Source organism: Typopeltis vanoorti, chromosome 18 (genome assembly GCF_054136105.1).
Source record: "Typopeltis vanoorti isolate ZY-2024b chromosome 18, IOZ_Tvanoo_1.0, whole genome shotgun sequence".
NCBI classification, from domain to species: domain Eukaryota; kingdom Metazoa; phylum Arthropoda; class Arachnida; order Uropygi; family Thelyphonidae; genus Typopeltis; species Typopeltis vanoorti.
This window is the reverse complement of record NC_143566.1, coordinates 53,623,014-53,650,632: the sequence shown is the minus strand read 5'-3', so window position 1 is coordinate 53,650,632 and position 27,619 is coordinate 53,623,014. Positions and strand designations below refer to the sequence as shown.

Below are 27,619 nucleotides of genomic sequence, written 5' to 3'. Positions count from 1 at the left end.
TTATTATAAAAGGCTAGCATATTACTAAAACAAGAGCACCCCTTCACAAATCTATGTTGACTCTCACAGATAGCAGTACCCTCATCTACCCAATGCTGTGTACGGTCCCTCACTAATTTCTCGAAGATCTTAACAACTATTGATGACACACAAACTGGCCTATAATTAGACACTTCCAGTCTGCTGCCGCCTGTATGCAATGGCACTATCTTACCTTCCTTCCATTCCCTGGCCATTTGTGAGTGCAATGTCATTCTTCCACAATCATTTCTCCTCCTACTGCCCACATAGCTAAAAAATTCCCCAAGGATTTTTTTGGATCTTAGGGCCAATCTCTTCTGATATTCCAGTTTCGCCATCCTTACCATACTAGTCATTCTCCTGTCCTGTGTCTTATATTCTTCATGCATCTGCTCTTCACCTGTCTCCTTATATATCTCTTCTATAGCCTCTTTTTCACATGCAGTTCTTGTTTAATATTGTTTGTCATCCACTTTACACCAAACTGTGTCCTCTTCTTCACTTGTGGAATACAGCTTACTATCTCTGCTAACAAATATTCCTTCACAATTTTCCAAACACTAATGATATCCTGACCTTCCAATTCCTCCCTCCATGAAACTTCCACGAGTTGATATCTAAGACTATTATAATCACCTGCCTTATAATTGCACATAAGTTCCCATCTCTTTGATACTCCTGCATGTCTGTTCATCTTCCAAGTCAAATCCACATGGTCACACTCTCCAACTGGTGGGAGAGATGGCATCTCAGTTATTATCAACGCTTTTAATGCCATGACCAAGTCGAAAACTCTAGAACGTCTTGTTCTCTCTATTACATGTTGCCTAAGACATTTCTCCCTCAAGAATTCTAGAAATTCCATTCCCTTATTGCTACATGCATCTTCCTCTCCCCAATTTATACTGCTGTAGTTAAAATCTCCCATAACAATCATTCTTCTTGCACTTGCCAAGCTCAACTGTCTAAACATCTCCTGATCCCCATCCTGTGTGCTCCTTGGTTTGTAGCAACACCCCATTAAATATCCTGTCTTACCCACCTCTACCTCACGCCATATGCTTTCAAAATCATTAGTGTCACTGCCTTCCAAAGCCTCCACTCTTGGAGGGCATAAGTCATCACATATCATAAGCAATACTCCACCGCCACTCTTTCCCTTCCTATCTTGCTGAAAAATGCTGTACCCTGCTACTTCTATTCCTGTTATTATATCGTCTTCTGTCAACTACGTCTCAGTGATCTCAATAATCTTGGCCAGGCTGATACTCTCAGCACCACCAATTCCTCTCCTGTATTCCAGATACTCCTAGCATTAGTATAAAGCATAAAAATCATGGATTCTCCAAAAAAATTTGATCATTATTCTCACTCATTTCCTCAGCCATATTCTGCTTTCTCTAGCATTGCATCCCTTCCTTCTTTTGCTTCACTGTCATACCTCCACCATGTCTGTTTCGAACCATTCTGTCTCACATTTTCTTTTGTGAAGAACTAACTGCATAGTTGGTTATCCTCTCTTATCATGATGTCATTGTCCTCATTTGCCATCATTTTATTGTTGCTGTTAGCTGTTATTCATGTCAATTGCATCCTTGCTTGCTTCTTTTACTTTCAACATAAACCTTATTGTGATTCACACTCATATTTACTTGTCTTTTGTTATTCATACTTCTAAATAAATCCAGTACAAGTAGACAGTATTCCTTAACTAAACTGAATAACTGCTGTAACAAATATGTAAAGAAAGAAAAACATTTCAGCTATTTAAGCACTGTTTTTAGTGAAGATGCAAATTAAGTATTGGAAATAGACAATAGAATTAGCAAAGCTGGTATGGTGAGGGAGTTAACTACATAAGTTTATGTGGAATAAGAGAGAAATTAATCATTAGAAATTGAGAAATAGCGAAACTGGTTTAAACATATAATCATGTATTACTGCACAAGTTTGCAGTATGCAAGACAGTGCTTAAACCAAGTTTAACTTGTTGAAAGTTTTTCATTTTGTTATAAATTAAATTAAAGATGCAATAGATTATATTCTTGTTTAATCCTTTATCTCCAAGTGTGTATGGAAACGTGTTCACAACTAGGCTACTTGTAAATAAATGCTAATGACTTTACATTAATTGCCTTATGTAATGACATTAATTACGATAATGCAAAGCACACATCCTTTCAAGTGTGTATAATGCTATGTATTATGGGAAGGGGAAGCATTGTGAAGTCATTAGCTTCTATATAAAAGTATCCTAGTCTTGAACATATTAACCTCTATATACAAGTATCCTAATCATAAATATACTTTATGTGCAAACTTTGCTTGCTTACATTATGATAAAGGAATAAGCAAGAATCTGATTTCTTCTTCTTCTTCTCTTCAAGGATTAGGTATTTGACTATTCTGGCTTCACTGGTCTTTCTATCTGGCAGCTGGTCTTCCTCTCTCTCTCTCTCTCTCTCTGTGCTCTATATTTATCTACCGTCTTTCAGTAAGGAAATACCATGAGTAGGCATACTTAAATAAATTATAATACTGGAATAAAGTTGCTTAAAATATTATTTTCTTAGTATAATTTTCACCTAAGTATCAAAGGCATAAGTGAATGCATAGCGAAAGTTTTAATACCACTAACTACTTCTGTTACCATTTGTCCCATCAAAAAAAAATCTCCACTTTTCTCAATTTTTTCCACTGCATAGGAAAAAATTCCACATCTCAATTATCCAGGTATCTACCAGATGCCTTTCTCTTGTGGGTTATCTTATTTTGGACAAACAGGAAGATCTGTTTTTATTCAGCTAGAAGAACACAAATGTTATATTCAATACCTTGAGTTTGAACAATCTGAATTTGCAGAGTATGCTATCAGCACTACACATAGAGTTCACTGGAACAAACAAGAGTCCTTATAAAAAGTCAGTTCCTCATGGAAAGACTTTAACACGTTCGCTGCCAACTACGAGTATACTCGTAGTGGGTAAACCTGCTTCACAAGCCAGCTACGAGTATACTCGTATGACGCTTACCGCCGGGAACGAGATTATTGTAGTGACCTTGAAGAAGTGAAAATGCTTGGCTTGTGGGGCTAGCATCAAAACTGTGTAACCTCATAGACCGTATATGCTCTGTACAAGCCAACTACGAGTATACTCGTAGGACGCTTACCTCCGGTAACGAGATTATCGTACTGACCTTGAAGAAGTGAAATTGCTCGGCGGAGGGGAACAGACCATGCCGAAGTAGCGTGACAGCGAACGTGTTAATTAGTTGTTAATGAGGTGTTGACACTGCTGCCAGTTTGCAAGAGTGATCATGAGGTACTTGTTTGGGAAGTGATGAAACAAAAAAAGGTCACTGCTAAAAATGGATACATGTGGAAGTATAAGGCAGGTGATTATAGGAAGCCCTGTAGTCAGTTAGCATCAGTATGTTGGGTAGATGAGCTGAGTGAAAAAGATGTTGACAATGCATGGAAACATATAAGGCAGTATCTGACACAAGCAATGTATGACTGCATACTGAGGGTTAAGTGAGTGAATAGAGTGGGATGAAATGGATGAACAGCAAAATCAAGCAAGCTGTGCTGGAAAAGAAAATGTTATGGAGGAGGTTCAAGACATTTGGTGGAGATCAGATCCATGAAGAGTATAAGGTACAGGCTTACTAGTGTTAAACTGTGAATGAAGATATTCTATATATTATAATACTTTATTGATATTTAACATAATCCACCATGTCATAAGCAAGAGTTGTAAATGTCATTCATTTTATTTACTTTATACTGTAAAATTTATTATAAGAAACTGTGTGTATATAAATTTAAATGTACCTTATGTGAACTGTGATATATATATTTTTTTGTTATTTCTGTAAGTGAAAGTAATTTTTTGGAATTCTACTGATGGGATTTGATTGGCTGCTGATGGAGAAAATGAGTTTATTTTAGTTAGCTCGTGCTGAGAGCGTGAACTACTGTGTATAAAGAGAAAGGCCAATTGATATAAGCTGAACTGGTTAAAACTGGATTTTGGCGAGAAAGAGAGAACATAGTTGATTGGAAAACAAATAGTAAAGGAGAGAAGCCCTAGAGACAGCATAGAGATAGGTAGTGAGTGGTAGAAGGGGAATTAATATATGCCGAAAATCGACTAGGAAAGGACAAGGAGTTAATAGGCATTTTGAATTACTTCTATGGAAGTTCTGATACTATGATAAATTCCAAATGATTAGAGGAAGAATATTGCAGAACTGAAGTTAATACATAGAAGAAAATAAAGAATTAGTAGATAACTTAAACCAAGGGCATCAAGACTTGTGTATTTCTGTGTCTATAATTCAGTTATTATAGTGGAAGATTTGAATTGTGTTGCCATAAAGTAAAAGTCAACAAGAATTTCAAACGTGCCTATGTGAATTCGATGTGTAGAAGTGGTAACCCGGTAAGAGTTGTCCTTTCTATAACTTGTGAAGCAATATTAGTTAATTCCATCGGATGTATTTTGACCTTAGCTGTCGTGTTATGTCAATCAATGTTCAGATGTTAGATGTACTGAAGTACTTTCCCCTCGAAACAATGAGTGTTATGTTGTTCTATTAAGTGTTCGCTGACTGAGAAAGAATATAGTGTAGCCTGTCATAAGATTAATTATTGTAACATTTGGAAGGATAAACTTTTGAGAACTATTCTCAACTTGATTAACTGAGTATTAAGAACTGAAAAATGAATGTTTGACAGTTAATGGATTGTAATTATTCTGAATACCTTAAACTGAGCTAATATATTCATGATATGATTCTTCCAATTGGATAGAGAGAACTAAGTGAAAGAAATACTGATGCTTTAAGAATTAAGAAATGTTAACATTAGTCATGATCCTCAAACTTAATTGAGAAGTTATAACATCTGAATGTGAATTTTATAATTTTTTAATTGGATGACCTCTTACAGATAGTTATATTTGCATGTTTATGTTGTACTATTCCACATTAAATGTTTTCTTTTGTTGAGTTAAACTTGGTGTTTGCCTGATTTTATTTCATGCACCGCTCATAAAATTAATCGGACCTTTGCAGAAGCCTTAAATGCTATTAATAACCTCGGCCTGTAGATAAAGCGATAATATAAGTATGGTTGATGATTGACTCCTCTATATTATATAGACTAATCTGAATATAGGGTGGCGCAGTATAATACAAATTTCTTTATATTCTGATAAGCATCAATTAACAACTAACGAAGTAAAACAGAATTTAAAGAGGTAAAGATAAGATTAACAAACCAACAAAAATGGAACAGTCAGTTAGGTAGGACATTCCAACACTAGCATGGTAAAGAAAGAAAAGGTGTGATAAGAGATGTGAGGGGAGATTGTTCAGGTCGAGATTAACTGAAGGAAATTTTTATGCTACATGGCAAGCAATGGGAAGAATAATTATGGTAAACTAACATTGGTGGATAGTAATGGCAGCAGAATAACAGCTGCAAAGGATATAGTGGAGTTATCGAATGAGTACTTTATCAGCGTATATCATACTGGTGTAAATGATCTGGTGCAATATCTAGAAGAGAGGCAAGTATTAAGAGAATTGGAAGTGATAGACCTCTGTTTCTCTGTTTCTGTTGGTGTTGGTTGGGTTAGATGTGAATAAGACTGTGGGAATGGATGACATATCACCACGTATGCTTAAGGAATATGCACCACAGTTGGTTATCCCCTTGACCTGATTATTTAATGAAAGTCTTGCAGTGGGTAGGGTTTCTAAGGAGTGGAAAGAAGGGAAAATAGCACCACTCTGCAAGCATGGTTCTAAGACAGAAGTCTCCAACTATAGGTCAGTCTGCATAACTGCAATTGTGGTCAAGGTGTTGGAGAGGTTGGTAAGGAATAGAATATAGAATTGGATTGATGAACATGGCATTCTTTATGATTGTCAAAATGGATTTGTAAAGGGTAGGTCCTTTTTCAGTAGCTTATTTGCATTTTATGATAAGGTGACAAGTGTGTTAGACAAGGGAGAATCATATACAGTGATATTCTTAGATTTTGCAAAAGGGTTTGATAGATTACCACATGATAAGTTGGTGTACAAGCTGCAGAGGATGGGAATAGACAGTATATTGTTACATGATTCAGAGACTGGCTTTCTGAACAATATCAGCAGGTTGTGTATGATGGAGCAGTGTCTCAAAAAAGAATGATAACCAGTGGTGTGTCTCAGGGTTCTGTTCTTCGGCCCCTGCTGTTTAACTTGTTTGTAAACGATATAGCATGTGGATTATTACTATTACTATTATTACGGGCAACTCCAGGGAGTCATTGGACTCATCGAGGGAGGCCCCAAATCATATTCATCACAACTATTTGACATTCATACAGTATCTATCATACCTCGCCTTAAACTCATTCACTGTCACAGCATCCACCACAGACTCAGGGAGCGCATTCCACTCATTCACTACTCTAAAAGTAAAGAACCCAGCTCTAACACCTTTACTAACCACACTTTTGCCCAGTTTCCATGGATGTCCCCTAGTCCTCCCACAACCAGCCCTGTACTCAAAAATATCTTCTGAATTAATTTTATAGAAACCCTTCAGTAATTTGAATGTCTCAATCATATCTCCCCTCCTCCCCCTATCAACCAATTTTTGCAACCCACAAATCCTCAACCTGTTCTCATACGGTATTGACTGGGAAAGGATTGACTGGGGATCTTCAGTTATTTGCTGATGATGCAAAGTTGGGAAAAATTATAAATATCACTGCTGATGCTGAATCCCTTCAGGAAGATTTGAATAGACTTTTTACTTGGACAAAGAGTGGGGGTTGTAGTTTTAATATTAATAAGTGCAAGGTGTTGCATTTTGGAGTGCAGAAATATAAGGCTGTGTACTATATCAATGGTGCTGTACTGCAGGAAGTGGATGAGGTTAGAGATTTGGGTGTGATGGTTGATAGTTGACTTAAGTTTAGAGGGCATATTGCTAGTGTTGCAAAGGTTACACATCGTAGTGCTCCTATGGTAAGAAGTACTCTACGTGCAAGGATAAAGAAGTGGTTGTGCCTCTGTATAAGGCACTGGTCAGACCACACTTGGACTATTGTGCTCAGATCTGGTCACATGGTTTTCAATGTGATGTGAAGACATTGGAGAACGTCCAGAGGTGAGTGACTAAGACAATATCGGAACTTTGGAATGCTGGCTATGGAGTGAGAGAGAGATTGAAGAGATGTGGATTGCAGAGTGTGGTGGATAGGAGGAAGAGAGGTGATATGATAGAGATGTTTATTATTGTTATTTGACACCTCCAGGGAGTCCAAAGACTCATCGAGGGAGAGTGTGCCAACAGCAGTGAGAGGATTTTATCAGATTAATCCAGATGGGATTATAAAAAGAGTAGAAGGTGAGAGGGGAAAAACCAGAGGTCGTTCCTGGAAGTTATGTAAAAAAGTGTTGTGAAGAAGAGTGTGATGAGTAGATTTTTTACATGGAGTATTGTCAAGTGAATGGAATGCATTACCAGAATGTGTTGTTAATGCACAGAGTGTTAAGGACTTGAAGATTCTATATGATAAATATGTTGTTTGATAGACGATGAGTCTGTCAACTCCATGGAGAGTGTAATAATAATATACAGGTAGTCCTTGACTTAAGACAAGGTTCCGTTCCAACGTCTCTGTCGTAAGTCAAGGACTTTTTTTAATTCTTGATTTGTTTGATTTCTGTTATAATATTATCATATTTAGGTTTCTATTTAACTAAAATGTATAAACTTACAATAAACATTTATAAATTATATATTAGCACACATACATATAAATACAAAATTAAGAAAGAAAAAATACATAAACACATATCAAAAATGGTGCACTTACTTTCATTTGAAATTCCTTTAAATATTAGTTAACATAAACATAAAAAAAAACTTATTATGTCTTTGATTAAACAGGTGAGTAACTGTCGCTCATTTGGATGATATGGTTATTTCTCGCGATCGGGAGTAGCTTTTTTAATCAGAAAATTGGTTAATGTTGTCTGTTGGGTTGTTTTCCTTTTTTCTTTTTTTCGTCATATATTTCACGATAACATCTATCTGCTTCTCAAATTTGCTTTTCGACTTTGGCGAAATGATCAGTGTCTTGGTCCATATTTTCGAGTAGCTGAAGTCCTTGATTTAGTTTAGAAAATACTTCAGCTAATCCTTTTACAGTAAATTTTTTTAACGATTTCTCTTCTTCATCTTCCTCATTATTCCTTTCTTCATCTACAACACTTTCATTTTGGAAAATCAAGTCTTGATCAGCCAGTTCACTTTCTTCATGATCTGCTAATTCTTCTATATCGGTAATATTGTTTTCTAGATCCAATTTTCTTGCAATCTTCACCAATTTGTTCTAACATACTATGCTCATTGTACTCTTCGAGTGTCTCCTGTGGTAGTAACTTCTTCCAAATTCCTTGCATACATTGTTCCAATACTTCTTTCATGAAGTTCCAATGTTCTGGATACACTGGTTATTATTGTAATTTTTCCAAAAAATTGTGTAACGTTATAGTATCATTGTCCATTACTGTTATTGCTTGAGAAAATGTAGTTTTCAGATAATATGTCTTGAATGTAACAATCGAATCTTGATCCATAGGTTGAATCACAGCTGTTGTATTGGACGGTAGATACATCACATTTATATTTTCATTCAAATCTCCGATGTGAAGAGGATGTCCTGGAGCATTGTCAAGCAACAATAGAATTTTAAAAGGAATGTTTTATTCAAGACAGTATGCACATACTTCTGGATTAAAACAATTTAAGAATTTAAGAACCAATCTTCGAATAAAACAACAGTAATCCAAGCTTTAGGATTACTCCTGTAGTAAACCGGCAACTTATTCTTGTCAATGTTTTTCAAAGCTCTGGGGTTTTTGTGAATGGCAAACAAGAAATGGTTTTAATTTAAAACCAGCAGCATTTCCTCCAAGAAGAAGCATAATCCTATCTCTAAATGCCAGAAAACTAGGCACCGATGTAGCTTCTCTGTGAATGTAAGTTCATTCTGGCATTCTTTTCCAGAACAGTCCAGTCTCATCTACATTAAAAATCTGCTCTAGCAAATGGTCTTCATCTTTTATCGTCTCTTTCATATTTTTCTTGAAAATTTCAGCAGTTTCAAAATCAGAACTAGCAACTTCTCCCTTTATTCATATGTTATGGAAGTTAAATCAGCTATTGAATCGATAAAACCAACCTTTACTAGTGTTAAATGTATGCTCGCCATATTTATCTTCTTGCCGTTTCCTTAAATTGTCATATAGGCTGCATGCTTTTGTTTGAATCGTAAAAATACTGAGAGGAATATTCTTGTCGATTTGATCATCTATCCATATCATTAAAAGCTTCTCCATTTAATGAATTGGCCCTTCTCTTTTTTTCGGTAAAATTGTACATTTCATATTAACTGCCCCTTTAGCTGCCTCCATTATTCTTGATTTATCTTTTATAATTGTTGAAACAGTTGAATGCGATAGTTTTTCTTCTTGTGCTATTTCACCGACTTTCTTTCCTTTGTCATATACTTTAATCACCTTCATTTTAACATCTAAACTTAAAGCTTTCCTCGCCTTCTTTTTTATGTTGGAACTTTCATCAGCAGTATTACTTCTCTTACTGGACATGATAGGGTTACTACGAGATACAAAAATTGCAACAAGAGAAACTAACACTTCAACTGCTGATTAGCAACTAATGTGCCAAAGGCTGTGATAAGTTAGAAGTGAGTGAATCATAGCAGTGGCTATTGCATATTGGTGATAGGCTTTGCTGATGCTGTGATGTGTATACAAAAGCAATGTGATATATATATGTATGTATATGCTGGCAGCAAAGTTAAATTAGAGAATTTTAATAATAATTTTTGCCGTCGTAAGTGTGAATCGTCGTAAGTCAAGGACTACCTGTAATTGTCTGATATAATATGATATGTCTAATATAATTTCTTGGCATCTTTAATTTGATTTCTAATCGAGTGAAAAGACATTTTTCATGTATTTTTTTGTCAATTATGCACTACTGTCAGCAACAGTATTTAAATTTTGCATGTTCTGATTTTAATTAAATGATATTTTAAATGTCCTCTTTCTTTTTATAGCTTGGAGATGATTATGCAGTTTTAGCTGTAACAAATTCTAAACGATCTGATATGGGCCAATATAAGCTATTCCTAAAAAATATTTCTGGCTTTGATACATGTTACTGTAAAGTAACAGTTTTAGGTGAGTATTATTTTTATACTTAAGATCCACATTTTTGGATCAATGTGAGATGTCAAAATAATAATCATTATTACAATGGTATTGGCAGTATTCTTACTGCATTTCTCAATTTAGTAATTTACAGAAAGTCACTGTCCTTTACTTGCATGCCACTTCCCATCACTATCCAGCAAAGAAAAAAAAAGGAATTATTCATACCATATGTCATAGTGCTTGCAAAATCTCCACTAATATAGATAAAATAAATCAAGAGCTCTATTATACCAAAGAATGGTTATAACAGAACATTGATCAATAAAATTCTACATCAACCTTCCAGACAGTCGAATGAACATGAAACACAAAATTTCAGAGGAACAGTGAGTCTCTCTTAAGTATAGTCACTGATAAAAGATCAATGCTACTCTGACAACATACTATAAAGGTTCCTATTTACCTCCTCAATAAGTTCTCTAATCTCCTAAAACCTCCTCATCCACCACTTAAAAAAACCTAGTGTCTACAAGATCAACTGTAACTGAAGGTTGTGCTACATTGGAAAAACAGGCAATTTGGGAGATACATGCAAGTCTGATCACATCAAGGATGCAGAGAACAAAAGAAAATAGAAATCAGAACTGTCAGCACATACAACTGAAACTAAGTATCACATACTATGGCAACAAATTGAAATTATTATTATTATTATTATTATTATTATTATTATTATTATTATTTAGGGGCATCGCAGGAGGTCCTTCCTAGGAAACACAAGTGTATCAAGACTCATCGTGGGAGGTCCATCCTAGGAAACACAAAGTCCGTCATACCACTACTTAAACTCATTGACGATTCTCGCTCTCACCACTCTATCAGGCAATGCATTCCACGGTTCGATCACCCTCCAGTTTTCTTTCATAATTTCCAGGGAGGGGCTCCTTGTCATCACTCCTTCCCACTGTTCAACCAAGCGAAAGAACTTCCCAGTGTCAACCCTGTAACCACCTCTCAACAGTTTAAAAGTCTCAATCATATCACCTCTCCTTCTCCTATTCACCAAACTCTGCAGTCCACATTCCCTCAGCCGATCCTCATAACTGATATTGTACAGTCCTGAAACCATCTTTGTTATCCACCTTTGTACTCTTTCCACAGTTAATTTATCCCCTTCAAATCCTGGGGACCAAAGAGAACAATAGTCTCCTAAGTGTGGTCTGATCATGGTCTTATACAATGGAATGATAACTCTTTTATCTCTGCAGATCAGCGTCCTTCTCATTATTGCAGCAATCCTCTGTGTTATCTTCGCCACCTTTGCAATATGTCCCCTGAATTTAAGGTTTCTATCAATCATCAACCCGAGATCTCTTGTCTCCCCTAATTCCTAATTCCTCAGGTATAGCTCTTCAAAGAGAGTATGCAACGTCCCATCGATGTATCCCAAACCTCAAGACCTTACATTTTGCTGCATTAAACTGATAGCCCCAATCATTGGCCCATCTTTCTGGCTTATTCAAATCCTCTTGCAGCTCTACCACAACTGCACTATTACTAATAACCTTTCCCAGCTTCACATTATCTGCAAACAACTGATTATCCCCATGCAATCCACTGACAATGTCATTGATATAAAGGTTAAACAATATAGGTCCTAGTAATGAGCCCTGTGGGACCCCACTTGTAACCTTCTGCCTCCTTGAAACTGCCCCACCAAACACAACTCTCTGATACCTATCGGACAGCCTGTCCTAAATCCAGTTGACCAAGCTGACATCCAGACCCATGTGCTGCAACTTAAATATTAGCTTATCATGTGATATCCTGTCAAATGCCTTCGCTAAATCCAAGAAAATGGCAGTATATGCCTTTCCCTCATCTACTGCTCTTGTAACTTTATTATAAATGGCTAGCTAAAACAAGAGCGCCCCTTCACAAATCCATGCTGACGCTCACAGATAACATTACCCTCATCTGCCCAATGCTGTATATGGTCCCTCACTAATTTCTTCAAGATCTTAACAACTACTGATGACACACAAACTAGCCTATAATTAGACACTTCCAGTCTGCTACTGCTGTTATGCAAAGGCACCATCTTACCTTCCTTCCATTCCCTGGGCACCTTTCCCGTAGCCAGACTTTCATTGAAAAGCCAGGTCAAAGGAGCTGTCAGTTCTTTAGCAAATTCTCTCAAAACGCGTGGGGAAATACCATCCAGTCCCACAGCTTTACTGACATCCAGAGTACTCAATATTTGGAACACACTCTCCTCCTGCACCTCTAAACCTCGAACCTGCCCTATCCCTCTGGTATTAAAATTTACTCTTCCAGGAAGAATTACACCAATAACGTGTTCATTGAACAATTCCACTATCTCCTCTGCATCAGTCACTCTATTCCCATTTTTATCCCACAATATCATTCTTCCACAATCATTTCTTTTTCTACTGGCCATACAGCTAAAAAATTCCCTAGGATTTTCTTTTTGGATCTTGGGCCAATCTCTTCTCATATTCCAGTTTTGCCTTTCTTACCCTACTAGTTACTCTCCTGGCCTGTGTCTTATATTCTTCATGCATCTTCTCTTCACCTGTCTCCTTATATCTCTTCCAAAGCCTCTTTTTCACATGCAGTTCCTGTTTAATATTGTTTGTCATCCACTTACACCAAACTGCGTCCTCTTTTTCACTTGCGGAATACAGTGTACTATTGCTGCTAACAAATATTCCTTCACAATTTTCCAAACACTAATGATATCCTGGCCTTCCAATTCCTCCCTCCACGAAACTTCCACAAGTTGATATCAAAGACTATTATAATCACCTGCCTTATAATTCCATACAAGTTCCCATCTCTTTGATACTCCTGCATGTCTGTTCATCTTCCAAGTCAAATCCACATGGTTTCTCTCTCCAACTGGTCGGAGAGATGTCATCTCAGTTATTATCAACTCTTCTAATGCCACGACGAAATCCAAAACTCTTGAATCTCGTTCTCTCTATTACATGTTGTCTAAGACATTTCTCCCTCAAGAATTCTAGAAATTCCGTTGCCTTATTTCTACGTGCATCTTCCTCTCCCCAATTTATACTGCTGTAGTTAAAATCTCTCATAACAATCATTCTTCTTTCACTTGCCAAGCTCAACTGTCTAAAAATCTCCTGGTCCCCACCCCTCTGTGCTCCTTGGTTTGTAGCACACCCCCACTAAATATCTCATCTTGCCCATCTCTTCCTCACACCATATGTTTTCAAAATTATTAGTGTCACTGCCTTCCAACGCCTCCACTTTGGAAGGTATAAGGATAAATAAGTCGTGATGCTTTCCATAGATTACACATTCTTCTCAAGAGCATTCAAAGAGCCAGCTGAAATGATAAAACACCTGCAACAGTCCAACAAAAAACAAGGGATGATTTTTATATCAAGTCTCATCCTTTGTTATTAAACATAACACACACATGTTTTCCAACAGTTTGCAAACCTACAAATTCCCTTCTATATATATCACATGCGCACTTTCCATTGTTGTTCCTATTTTCGAACATTTCATTATGAACATTATCTATATGTAATCTGATATTTATTTTTATTTTCTATTTTATTCACTTATTTCCCTTGATGATCCAAAACCTATAAATGTCACAAAATTAATTGAGTGATTAATTAACTGTTTCAAATTTCATCTGTTTCATGTGGTAAGAATACTGACATTGCTATTATATCATGTCCTCATTCCACAGAATCCTGTGTAATGAAATAATCATTATTGTTGTTCTGACTATTTTTGGTATATATATATATATATATACACATATATATATTTATTATTATTGAAATCATCATTACCTCAGTAGTACTGCCAGAAACAATGAAGCCCTTTTGGTTATAAAGAATGGAGATCATTCCATGTAGGATGCAAAAAACACTTCTGGACTTTTCTTCCCACACAATTTTCTTCCCCAGGAAGGAAACCCTTCCTGGGGAAGCTAACATGCTAGTCTTTTACAAACACATAAAGTTGTAGAGGTGGTAAGAAACATCCTATCTGAGTAGAATTGGGTTAATCAAAGCCAAGTAACATCGGTCTATAAACTGCACTGTGTTTAATATCTGAAGGAAGATAGGTAGGCTAGGATTATCATCATAACCATTAGACACTCATGGCATTAAGGGCTCATCATTGGCAGCCATGCTACATACTTAATACATCACTGCTCAGCTAACCACACTCTCTGGCAATATATTTCACTTCTCACTACACACTATAGAGAAGACTGAGTCAAGTGTCTTGCATGTTGGGTGGATGAACAGAATAACAAAGTGCTATCTGTAGTGTGAAGTAGTGTAAGAGGCCTGATCAAGATTTTCTTCACTGAAACAAGAACCTCTTTATTTCTGTATGTTGAGTAGGCTTCATATGGATAACTGTGCACAGATTTGGTCTCCTAGTTTTTGTTGATGAAGATATATTGGAAAGGATCCAGAGAAAACTTACCAAGGTGTAACTGGTCTTCGGGATGTGGGATATGAAGGCAGATTGTGGGACTGCAGTGTGCAAAGCCTTATGAATAGATGGAAGAGAGGGAATGTGATTGAGAAATTTATGTTGGTAAAGGGTTAATGTGGAAAATTTTTTCACAGAATGGGACCAGGGGTAGAACATAGGAACATCCTCAGAAGCTGTATAAGGAAGGTGTGAGCAGTGGCATAAGGAACTGGTTCTTTGTAGTGAGCATAGTTAGTGAGTGGAATGCATTGCCTGACATTCTGGTGAATGCAAATACATTGAATAAGTTCAAATTATGGTTAGATGAGCTTTTTGTGTAACAATGTGTATACCTCCCACTATAAATCTTTTTTTTTCACATAAGTCAGTCAAACCTTGCTTTAAATTCATTCAATGTATAATAATAATAATAAATGTATAATAACAGTGTATAATAAATATAATTTGTTATATTCTGTACAGATTTTATTACATCGAATTTCTCTGTTTAAGAGTTGGGAAATTTTGAAAAGAATCCATAGAAGACTAAGTCAGGTGTCTTGCATGTTGGGTAGCTGAACAGAATGACAAAGTGCTATCTGTAGTGTCAGTATGATAGAATAAGAAGAATAGTAAAAACAATAAATTTGGTGAAGGGTTTATATGAGATTAATGAATAAAACATCATTCTTAGTGTGGAGGGATGACAGGAAATTATTGGTGTAATTCCCCAATAATTGCAAGTGTCATTATTGGATAAGGAAGAGAAGTGAAGTATGTTGCTAGAGAGTGTGGTTAGCTAAGCAGTGATGTATTAGGTAGCATGGCTCCCTAGAAACTACTGGGAGCAACATCAATGGGTAGAATAACAATCACAGTAACACTTCATAAAACACTCGATTCCTGTAGAGGAGTGACATGAGAATGGGATTTCCTTATTGCCATACTTTGCTGTGATGATTTCCATAATCTGATGTGACAACTTCACAGCTTGTGCAGTGTGACCTCTAAACTTCCAATCCTTGTCCACAACAACTCACTCCTCCATGTGGGGCACTTCATGGTGGAGGGGGTACCTCTCAGTGATGGTACTGGCCCTTTTCATCCCGTTTGCTCTACTTCTGAGTTTTTTTACTATCCTATTTTCCAGACCACCATCACTGGGATCCAATGCTCTTGCTGCCATGTTTACCTTGTGGTGCGACCCGTAGACATATGGAAAGGATATCCTGATAGTCGTGCACTACTTTGGCCTCTGCTTCAGCAAGATAAGCAGTTCTAGATGGCCCGGCCAGGATCAATCGGTTAGAGGGCTTGCCTGCAAGGGTCAACGGTGCTGCAGTAAGTCTCCTTCCTCATAGTCTGAGGTTGGGAACCTAAGTTTGCTGTAGTACCGGTGTAGTATCCAGGAGATGGCCCTGGTGGAGACTCCTGAGTGGAGTCATTGCTTGCCAGTCAGTTGGCATCCATGTGTGGCTCCATGATGGGTGAGGAGCTCTGGCACTGAACCAAAAATTCCTTGACCATGAATGGGTGGAATACCAATCACAGTAACACTTCATAAAACACTCAATTCCTGTAGAGGAGTGATATCAGAATGGGATTTCCTTGATGTTCCTGATGAGGAGATATGTTCAGAGCTTAAAGATCACAGAATGACAGGTGTGAGGTGCATTCTGATATATAGGGATGGTCACCTCGTTTCAACCAGGAACATCAACCAGTGTGCAAAGCCTTATGAATAGGTGGAAGAGAGAGAATATAAATAGAGAGAAATTTATGTTGGTAAAGGGTTAATGTGGAAGAAATTTTTCACACAATGGGACCAGGAATAGAACATAGGAACATCCTCAGAAGCTGCATAAGGAGGTTGTGAGCAGTGGCAATGTTCCTGGTTTCAACTAGGAACATTGCCCTTAATTTTGATACACCTAAGCCTCCAACATTTGTAAAAGCAGGGTATTTCAGCTGTCCTGTTAGAGTGAACATCCCTAATCCGCTAAGATGTTGGAAGTTTTTCCAGTTTGTTATACTATAAATTAAAGATACCAAGAAATTATATGCTTGTTTAATCTGTTATCCAAGTGTAAGCAAACAAAGTTTACACCTCAAGTATTTTCAGCACTGGGGCAACTCATACAAACAAGCTAAGACTTCACATCACTTACCTTAGTATCCCATAATGTAATGCAAAGCACATCTCCTTCCGGACATGCATAATGCTATGCATTATGGGAAGCGTTACTACTGAGACCAGTTTTGACCTTTATTGAGGTCTCATCAGTGGGAGCCAGACCAAGAGGTGATACCAAGGTTGACGTAATGCAGAAGTCATAGTTTCATATAGAAGTTGCCAAAAGGTGTCACACCTTATTATTAAATTACTCTGGATTAGAGAAAGTTGTTGGAAGTTTTTTCACTTAGTTGTACTATAAATTAAAGATACCAAGAAATTATATACTTGTTTTAATCCTTTATCCAAGTTTAAGCAAACAGAGTTTGAGGCTGAAGCATTTTCAGGACTAGGGCAACTCATATAATGAAGCTAAGACTTCAAATCACTTGCCCTTAGTAGCTTACACTTGGATAAAGGATTAAACCAAGTATATAATTTCTTGGTATCTTTAATTTATAGTATAACTGAGTGAAAACACTTCCAACAACTTTCTCAAATCTAGAGAATCAAATCAGATCAAATTTAATAATAAGGTGTGACACCTTTTGGCAATCCATATGTGAAAATATGACTTCTGCATTACTTCACAACCTTATTATCACCTCTGGGTCTGGCTCCCACTGAAGAGCCCTCAATGAAGGTCAAAATCAGTTGGTGGTTTGATTCTGCAGGAGCAGAGTTTTTGCCTTAGGGAGCTTTTGAGAATCCAGGGATTTGGATCCATTGGGGTGACCTGTATTAGGGCTTCCTTGGCTGATACATTTCCTGGAATATGAGCATTTCTGCTTGGTGGTAGGGGAGCCTGTCACTGAGCAGAGGCACCACTGAGTTAAATGATCACAACCACTAAGGTTGCTCATTGTTGGGTGATCGCACGAGTTTTTGGAGAGATAACCCTCCACTTAATCAGGGAAACCGGTCTGGATCTTGACCCTTCCCACAATGGATAGGATTATACATGTCTGCAAGGAGATGTGCTTTGCATTATAGGATACTAAGTTAAATGATGTGAAGTTTTAGCTTCCTTATATGAGTTGCCCCAGTCCTGAAAATACTTAAGGCGCAAACTTTGTGTGCTTACACTTGTGGCAGGTACGAATGATTTGAAAGGAGATAAAATGGAAATGATAGAAGACCTGAATGAATTGTTTGAGGTAACAAAAGAAAAGAGTGAGAGAGTTAGAATGATTAGTCTATTTTCACGGTATGACAGTGAAATATTTAAAAGGAGGGCCATAATTGCGAATGACTTTATGCGTGGGTTATGTATGACGAGTGGTGTGGAATTTGTGGATGTGTGGAGTGAGTTTGATGGGCGAAAGGATCTATATAAGATGGATGACTTGCATTTGAATGGTTACGGTGTAAGGAGACTTGAGAAAGTGTTGCTGAATGTACTGGATATGCAAATTTAGGGAAACTAGATTTATAAAGGGTGGGGGTAGATATACAGTCCTTAGTGAGGCAGTTGAATGTAAGAATGAATATAATATGCCCGAGCGAATAAGAACAACAAATCAGACTGGGATAGTTAATACAAGGCCTCAAGGTAGGGTGGGGGGCTAATGGGGGGTCTTAAATTCGTGTACACCAATGCTAGGAGTATTAGGAACAAGAAGGAAGAGTTTTTGGCCATGGTTGGCACTTCTAGACCACAGGTTATTGGTATTAGTGAATCATGGCTGACTGTAGATGATATAACTAGTGGGATTGAATGTCATGGGTATAGTGTATTCAGGAATGACAGGGAGAATAAAATGGGGGGAGGAGTATTGTTGATGATAACTGACCAATTAGCATATCAGGAATCATTGTCAAGGTCTTAGAGAAATTAGACAAGAAAAGAATACAGGATTGGATAGATGAAAATGGGATATTGTATGGGGGACAACATTTTTGTGAAGGGTAGATCATGCCTCAGTAACTTGCTCACGTTTTATAACACAGTGACGGCTGAACTGGATATGGCTAATGGGTTTACAGTGATACTACTGGACCTTGCCAAGGCTTTTGACTGGATACCACATGGAACCCTAATCAGTAAACTGGAGCAGATGGAGATAGATATGGATAGGAGGGTGGTTGAAGGAGAGATATCAGAGAGTGGTTTATGCAGGAGTGGAGTCTAAAAGACGACTTGTGACTAGTGGTGTGCCGACTCTGTTCTTGGACCACTGCTTTTCAATTTGTTCATCAATGATATAGGAAAGGATTTGAGAGAAGTATTCACTTGTTTGCTGATGATGCAAAGTTGGGTAGAGCAATTGTGAGTGCACAGGATGTGAAAATTTTACAGGATGATTTGGATAGTTTGGAGGACTGGGCTAGGAAAAATGGATGTCAATTTAATGTGGCAAAGTGTAAGGTTATGCACTTTGGGGTGAAAAGAATAGCAGCAGTATATCGCATTGGTGGAACTGTACCCCAGGAATGATAGAAGGTCTGTGGAATGAACCTTATGAAAATAGGTTGAAGATTTGTGGGTTGCAGAGATTGGACGATAGGCGAAGGAGGGGTGATATGATTGAGACATTCAAATTACTGAAGGGTTTCTATAAGATTGATCCAGAAGATATTTTTGAAAATAGGACTGGTGATGGGAGGACTAGGGGCCATGCATGGAAGCTGGGCAAGAGCGTGGTTGATAAGGGTGTTAGAGCTAGGTTTTTTACTTGGAGATTGGTGAATGAGTGGAATAAGCTTCCAGTCTGTTGTGGGTGCTACGACCATGAATGAGTTCAAGGCAAGGTATGATAGATACTGTGTCTATGTCGAATAGTTGTTCTTGACATGATGTTAGGGCCTCCCTCGACGAGTCTGTTGACTCCTTGGAGTTGCCCAGAACAATAATAATAATAATAATAAAGGATTAAACCAAGTATATAATTTCTTGGTATCTTTAATTTAATTCACTAAGATGCTTTTAATGTCAGAAATATGGGCATTCTCAAACTGCCTGTCATGGTTCTACCACATGTGTCTGATGTGGCAGTAAAGAGCATGATAACAAATCTTGCTCTGCAAAAAAATCTAAATGTATCAACTGTCAGGTAGATCACACATCTTACTCTTGTGCATGTCTAAAGTGGGAAGATGAAAAAGAAATACAAAAAATGAAAACAGAACAGAACAAAACATATATCAAAACATGACGCCTCCATAGCACAATTGGAAGAACGACAGTACATTGCGCCCTTCGATTGGAATAGGCCTAAGTTCGATTCTCGTCGCTATGGGAGGAATCTTTATCTGGTCAATTTCAATCGAAGGTGAGTTAGCCGATCTCATACGGAGGTAGCAGGGTTTATTCTCCTGGAAACTTGGGTTTTTCATCCCACATACAGACAAACCGGCCCTTCAGAACACAGGCAATTTACCGACAAAAAATACTAGTTGTGGTGGTGTTGGAGGTGGGCGGTAGATGGCGTTGATGGAGATGATTCGTAGTAGCGGTTAGGTGTAGAGACAGTTGTAGATGTCCTCCCACGATGAGTCTTCGGACTCCTTGGAGGTATCGGGAATAATAATAATAATAATATCAGGATGCAAAAAGAAAGCTAGCCACCACCATACCTGTTCTGGGATCTTCATATGCTCAGAAGGTAACAGTTAAGAAAATGTCAACATGAGCTGAAACTTGAATGACTATTCCACCATATGATAATTTCACCATACCTGAACTTTACGATCGCAAGTGCTTCTATGTTGAGTGCATCAATCACATGACCTATGGTCTCTCCAGAGACAACTCCAAAAATGGTCCCATTCGATGAGAACCCACTTGTCACAAAAATTATGGCAAAGATATCACTTAAAGATAAACAAACAGGCATTCCCATAGAAGAAATGGATACTTTTGCATCCACCAAAAAGTAAATTAAACTTACTAATTGACCCTAACACATCATACATATTGAATATTTTACCAGAGAAAGAGATGGACACTGGCCGTCCACACTTCCCAAAAACAATTGATAAGTGTAAATCTGACAAAGGTTAGCCCTCAACCTCCCAAAAACCAGAGAAGTCTATAAATCCAAAACAATAGGAAAATTTTTACAATGGAACTGTTGTGGATTTTGCCAGAATATCAATGATATCGAGCTTTGTTGCAGAAACACAAACCTTTCTGTTTCTGTCTACAGGAAACGTACTTAAGACCCAATGAGGACCTTATCTTTAGGAATTTTACTGTTGTATTCAAGGATAGAACTGGAGATGGTCTTGCTCATGGAGGAGTAGCTATCTTGGTAGGTAGTCATATTCCTTTCCATCATGTCCAACTTAATACTGCCCTGGAAGCAGTAGTGATTCGCCTCTCCATGGGATTTCTTATTACAGTAGGTTCGATTTATTTACAACCATGTGCTGAGTTAAATGAAATTGATCTTGATAACCTCATCTTGCAACTGCGTGAACCCATATTTTGATGGGTGATTTTAACGGTAGCAATACTCTGTGGAGTAGTGCCAACACTAACCATTGAAAGAATCCTCGATAATAGTGACCTCTTCCTTTTGAATAATAAACTCAATACTTTCCCCAATATGCTTACCTGCTCATATTCTGCAATTGATCTTACAATATGCTCTCCTTCCATTCTTCCACTCCTCACATGGGATGTTGAAGAGAACATATATGGAAGCGATCATTTCCTGTTCTTTGCACAATGTCTTCACAGGAACCATCTTCACCCACATAGATGCCCATATGAAAAATGGACCAGGCTGACCTGGAGATCACAAATTGCATATATTGACATAACTGACCACAGGAAATTCATGAGGGCAGTGAGTTGAAGTTTTGAGAGCATATTTCAAATGTGGTCAAAACATCAAGTTATGTGAATACTGAAGAACACATTGATAAGCAGAAAGGAGAGAGGGGGAGGGGAGATTATTTTTCCCATTTCTGAATTCCTTGAGAATGATGAAGTAGTAGAAAGGATCCAGAGGTGAGTGACCAGGTTTAACAAGGAATCTACAAACTGAAGGTCTGGAGATTACAATGGCTACTTGATAGGTGAAAAAGAGGGAATATGACAAAAACATATCAGTTATTAACACGTTCGCTGCCACGTTACTCGGGCATAGTTCGTTCCCGTATGCCAAGCAATTTCACTTCTTCAAGGTCAGTACTGGTAATCTCGTTGCCGGCGGTAATCGACATACAAGTATATTCGTAATTGGCTTGTGAGGCTCATATACCAACTACCAGTATACTCATAGTTGGCAGCAAACGTGTTAAAGGGGTTTTATAGGACTGACACAGAAGACTTTTTTATATACTTGGCAGGAAGTAAAAGAACACAGGATCACCCCTGGGAATTATGTAAGAATGTAGTTGGTAAGGGATGAGAACTTGATTTCTTTGTTTGGAGAGTGGCGAGTGGATAACACATGCAAGATATACCCTGACATGAATGCATTAATAATGTTGGTTATCCCTTTAACCCCCACCTGATTTGATTCCCTTATCTAGAATACTGCTCCTTCTCTCAAACATCAAGACTGGTGGCACACCAACTGTAACAGTATGTATGTGTGGTTACAGATGCTGTTTAGAACAGTCTGGCATAAGCACATCACATCTAACTCCTCATCCACTTACAAAGAAATTAGCTGTCCTTTCCACTCATGATATTATTTTTCACCTGTAAAAATCCACCCTACCTTGGATTATTGTTCTTATATTTGAAGTGGTATACTAATAACCTCCTGACAAATGCTCAGTGCTATTCAGAACAGGATAAAGTATTTAACTGATGATGTATCTGTTTTTCTCTCATTCTTTCACAGACTCGCCTCACTCCAGTCACTTTTCATAAATGTTCCTTCAATCAATATTTTCATGAATGCTAGTTTGAAACAACTTTTGCTTCTATCATACTGAACTTTTTGCATTTCATTCCACCTAACTGTGTACTTTGGAAACATCTTTCCCAGTTATTTAAAAAAAAAAAAAAGTCAGCTGTTTTTTTTATTTATTTATTCGTAACACTTTCCCACACAGAGACAGTGTGCTGTTATATGGAGTCGATATATTGATGCAATATTGCTATATATTTCATTATAACAAATTAAACCTATAACATTTTTAAATCTTGAAAAATAAGCGATTGATATTTTTATATTTTCAGATTGTCCAGGTCCACCAGAAAATGTGAGAGCTGAAGAAATAGAAGGTGATTCTCTTACTCTGCGATGGATGCCACCAAAAGATGATGGTGGTGCTGAAGTTTCAAATTACATTGTAGAAAAACGAGAGAAGGGCACAACTAGTTGGTCACGAGTTAACAGCTTTGTTGTTGGTACAGCTTGCCGTGTACGTAACTTGCTTGTTGGTCATCAGTATGAATTTTCAGTAAAGGCTGAGAATCAGTATGGTGTCAGTGATCCTGCTCTAACTGAACCTATTTTTGCTAAACCTCCATATGGTGAGTTATAATATATTTAGAATTTAGACTTACTAGTTACTGTAGCATTATTGCAATAATATTAATTAAATACAACATAAATAGTTCAGAATCTTTAAAATTATTTAAGTTGATATTTCTCTATCAAAGAAATTTTCTTTCTCAAAAAGAAAAACTTCCAACTTTATTATTTTTATTATTACCGCAAGACCTCATGGAGTCAAAGACTCATCTGGGAGGTCCTTTTATCACACACACATCTCATCATACTGTGTCTTAAACACAATCAAACAACTTGCAGACACCACACTCTCAGGCAAGGCATTCCAATGATTCACAACTCCGCACGAAAAAAACCTGCCTCTCACTCCCCTACTCACGACCTCTTTATACAGTTTCCAGGGATGACCTCTGGTTCTCCCCTGATCTCCCACTATTCTCTGTAGAACTTCTCCACCACTGATCCTATAACTACCCCTTACCAACTTGTAGGTCTCTATCATATCTCCCCCTCTTCCTCCTCTCCACCAGACTCTGCAAATTACATCTTCTCAATCTTTCCTCATACTCGACATTCCAGAGGTCAGAAACTACCTTAGTCAGTCGCCTTTGGACCCTTTCCAACATCTCTTCATCCTTCTGAATACCCGGTGACCAAATTTGCGCATAATAGTCCATGTGTGGCCTAATCAAAGCCTGATACAACGGATCAGGCTTTGATTAGGCCACAAATTGACTAATCAAAGCACAAGAATCACCCTACTTCTAAACGTCAGTGTCCTCCGCATCATTCCCTGAAGCCTTTGTGTTGTCTTCACAATTTTGGCTATGTGTCCCCTAAATTTTAGATCCTTATCCACTATCACACCCAGATCTCTTAAATCCTCCACCCCTCCAACAATATATTCTCACCAACCATAAATTGTGCATCCCATCTTTGTTTTCCAAATTTTAAAACCTTACATTCTACAACATTAAACTCACATCCCCATTTCTGTGCCCAATCACTCAATTTATTATTATTAGTAGTAGTATTTGATACATCCAGGGAGTCCAAAGACTCATCGAGGGAGATTTATTCAATTCTTCTTGCAAGGCCAACATCTTCACTACTCTTTATGGTTCATCCCAACTTTGCATCATCTCCAAACAACTGAATATCTCCATCCAAATCTTCGCCAATATCATTAATATACAAGTTCAACAGTAATGGCCCTAAAACAGACCCCCTGAGGCACTCCACTAGTGACTTTCCTTTTCCTAGATATCACACCCCTGTACACAACTTGTTGATACCTATCAGAAAGCCAGTCTCCAGTTCAATGCACTAATCTAATATCCAACCCCATCTGCTCTAGTTTGACTGTCAACTTATCATGAGGTACTTTCCAAAAGCCTTTGCGAAATCCAAGTATATTACTGTGCATCCCTCTTCTCTGTCCAAGGAAGCAGTCACTTTATTGTAATAAGTAAGTAGATTACTAAAACATGACCTCCCTTTAGCAAATCCATGCTGTCCATCAAAGATTATACCATTGTTGTCAACCCAACTCTGAATCCTAGTTCTCACAAACTTCTCCAACAACTTAACCACAACACCTGACACACAGATAGGCCTATAGTTTGATGCTTGAGTTCGATCACTTTCTTCTTGAAGTGTCACAATCTTACCCTCCTTCCACCCCTTAGGGACTTGACTGAGTGCAAGACTCGTATTAAAAAAATATGTCAAAGCAGGTGTCAACTTCCTGGCACATTCCTTCAGAAAGTCCCACAGCCTTATTTACATCTAGTTTACTCAACTCCCCAAACACCTCTTGCTCACTTACAGTCAGTCTCTCCTCCCCATCATCAACTACTCTCAATCTCTCCATGAAGTCACATTCACAAGGTTGAAAGATCTTTGTGAACTGCTCATTAAGTTTCTCCACCACACATTCTGCAACAGCTGTCTTTATATCATTTTCTCCATTCAATGTTATCCTTCCATAATCATTCTTTCTTTTGCTGGCTACATATCAAAAGAACTCTCTAGGATTCTTTTAAGCTTCATTAGCTAACTGCTGTTCATACCTCTCTTTAGCTACTCTCACCAACCAAGTCACCCTCCTTGCCTGGTCTTTGTAGACCTCATGAAATTGGTTATTTCCACTTCTCTTATGCTGCCTCCACAATGACCTTTTTCTCTGTATCGCATGCTTAATCTCTTTATTCATCCATCTCACACTTACCTTATTTAACCTTCTCACCCTTGGAATACATTTAGGCATTGCATCTACTAGATAGTTTTTGAAAATCCCCCAAGCTGCATTGATCTCTTTTTCAGCTAACTCCTCATTCCACGCTACACCTGCGAGCTGTCTCCTGAGATCTTCATACCCCCCCCCCTTGTAGTTCCACATATATCCTTTTCTCACAGGGGTCCTCGCACTTCTATCAATCACCCAGGTAATCACCTCATGGTCACTCTCACCAATTGGTGGATGATTTGACACCTCATTTATAATTACATCCTCTGATGAGATGACCAAATCCAAGACCCTTAATCCTCGCATACCTTCTGTTACATACTGTCTGAGGTAGTTATCCCTCAAAAACTGAAGAAACTCATTTTCTTTACTTCCAGTTGCTATCTCATCATTCCAGTCTATATTGCCATAATTAAAATCACTCATAATGATCACCCTTTTCTTATTTGCTTGGCTAATTTGACTATACATTGCACTATCGCTACCATCCACATTACCTGGTCTATAAAAACATCACACCAAGTATTTGATTCCATTCACCTGTATCTCACACCATACTGCCTCAAAACCACTGGCACTATTTCCATCTTGCATCTCTACTTTGTATGGACATAACTCTTTCTCTATCATCAGTAGCACTCCTCCTCCCTTTTTACCCCTTCTATCCTCATGAAACACATCATACCCCTTCCATCTGTATTCCTGTCAGGATGTCATCCTCTTCCAACCATGTCTCACTTATTCCGACAATCTTTGGGTGAACAGACGCAATTAGTACAACCATTTCATCTGCCTTGTTTCTTATACTTCTAGCATTGGTATACAAACACAACAGCTCTCTCAATTTCGTTTCCTTCCACCACTCTCACCTCACTTTCGTCCGTTTTAACATCCGTTATGATTTTCAAATCGCTCTTTTTCTTTTTTACTGATTTTTTTAACATTTTTTTAATTAAGTCATCCTGTATTCTTCATTGAGTATCACATGATTTAGTGGGAAATGATTTTGATACATGCTCCTCAATTATTATGGAGTCACCATAAAAAAAAAAAAAACTGTCTTCTTACACTTCCTCTTTTGTTTCTTTCACGGTCTGTTTTCTTCTCCTTTGCACTTGTTACTTTTTATACTTCTCTGCCATGAACATTGCTACACATTTCACTAGACATTATATCTTCCATTTTGAGAATGAATTTCTTAAACGATCTGCTGAGTACTAGTTGTCGAAAAAATGATCGCAAAATTTTTGCAGTGATTAAAGCTACTACAAGAACTTTGTGATCATTTCTTCAGTTTTGCTAATTAAAAATTCCACAGAGGTGATTTTTTTAAACTACAAAATTCGTTTATTTGCTAGATCCCCCAGGAGCACCAGGCATACCTCATGCAATAGAAACTACAGAAGATTCAATTACATTAGCATGGACCAAACCTAGAAATGATGGAGGTAGTCCAGTTATTGGTTATGTATTGGAAAAACGCAAGGCAGGAGATAACAAATGGTCCCGGGCCTCATTAGCAACCATTCCTGATTTGACATATAGGGCAGGTGGACTTCCTGAAAATGGTGAATATGAATTCAGGGTTGCTGCTGTAAATGCTGCAGGACAGGGACCCTGGAGTTCTGCTTCAGAGAGTATCATAGCAAAATCACCACCAAGTAAGTATGTGTGCATATTGTTTTTTTTTTTTTTCAAAAAGTATAATGTAATTTTTGATATATTATTAAAAAAAAAAATATATATATATATATATATATATGTGGCATAACAGATTTACTAGGCTGAGAGACATATTTTTTAAAAAAGATTAAATGACTGAAAGCTGAGAGAGAGATAAAAAGTAAAAAATACTGGTTAATAAAGCATGACTAGTTTCGTCTTCATAGAAGACTTCTTCGGGTACACAATAGTGAAATAAACTACATATCCCTACCATATATCAGCTCCATTTTTCCAAAATTGGCCAAAGTTCTTAAAAAATACAACATTTGGACTTCTTTTACCCCTCTT

General features: G+C 37.6%; 1 protein-coding gene across 1 annotated transcript in view; it reads left to right on the top strand.

Annotated features, from left to right (window-relative positions):
• The window catches only part of LOC150096673 (twitchin-like), a 2,440,784-nt gene that overhangs the window by 1,589,506 nt on the left and 823,659 nt on the right, over nt 1-27,619 (top strand). The window contains exons 88-90 of the mRNA XM_090408679.1: nt 10,176-10,299; nt 23,082-23,378; nt 26,965-27,267. Coding sequence (XP_090264805.1) covers nt 10,176-10,299; nt 23,082-23,378; nt 26,965-27,267 — 724 coding nt within the window. The remainder of the gene's footprint in view (nt 1-10,175; nt 10,300-23,081; nt 23,379-26,964; nt 27,268-27,619) is intronic.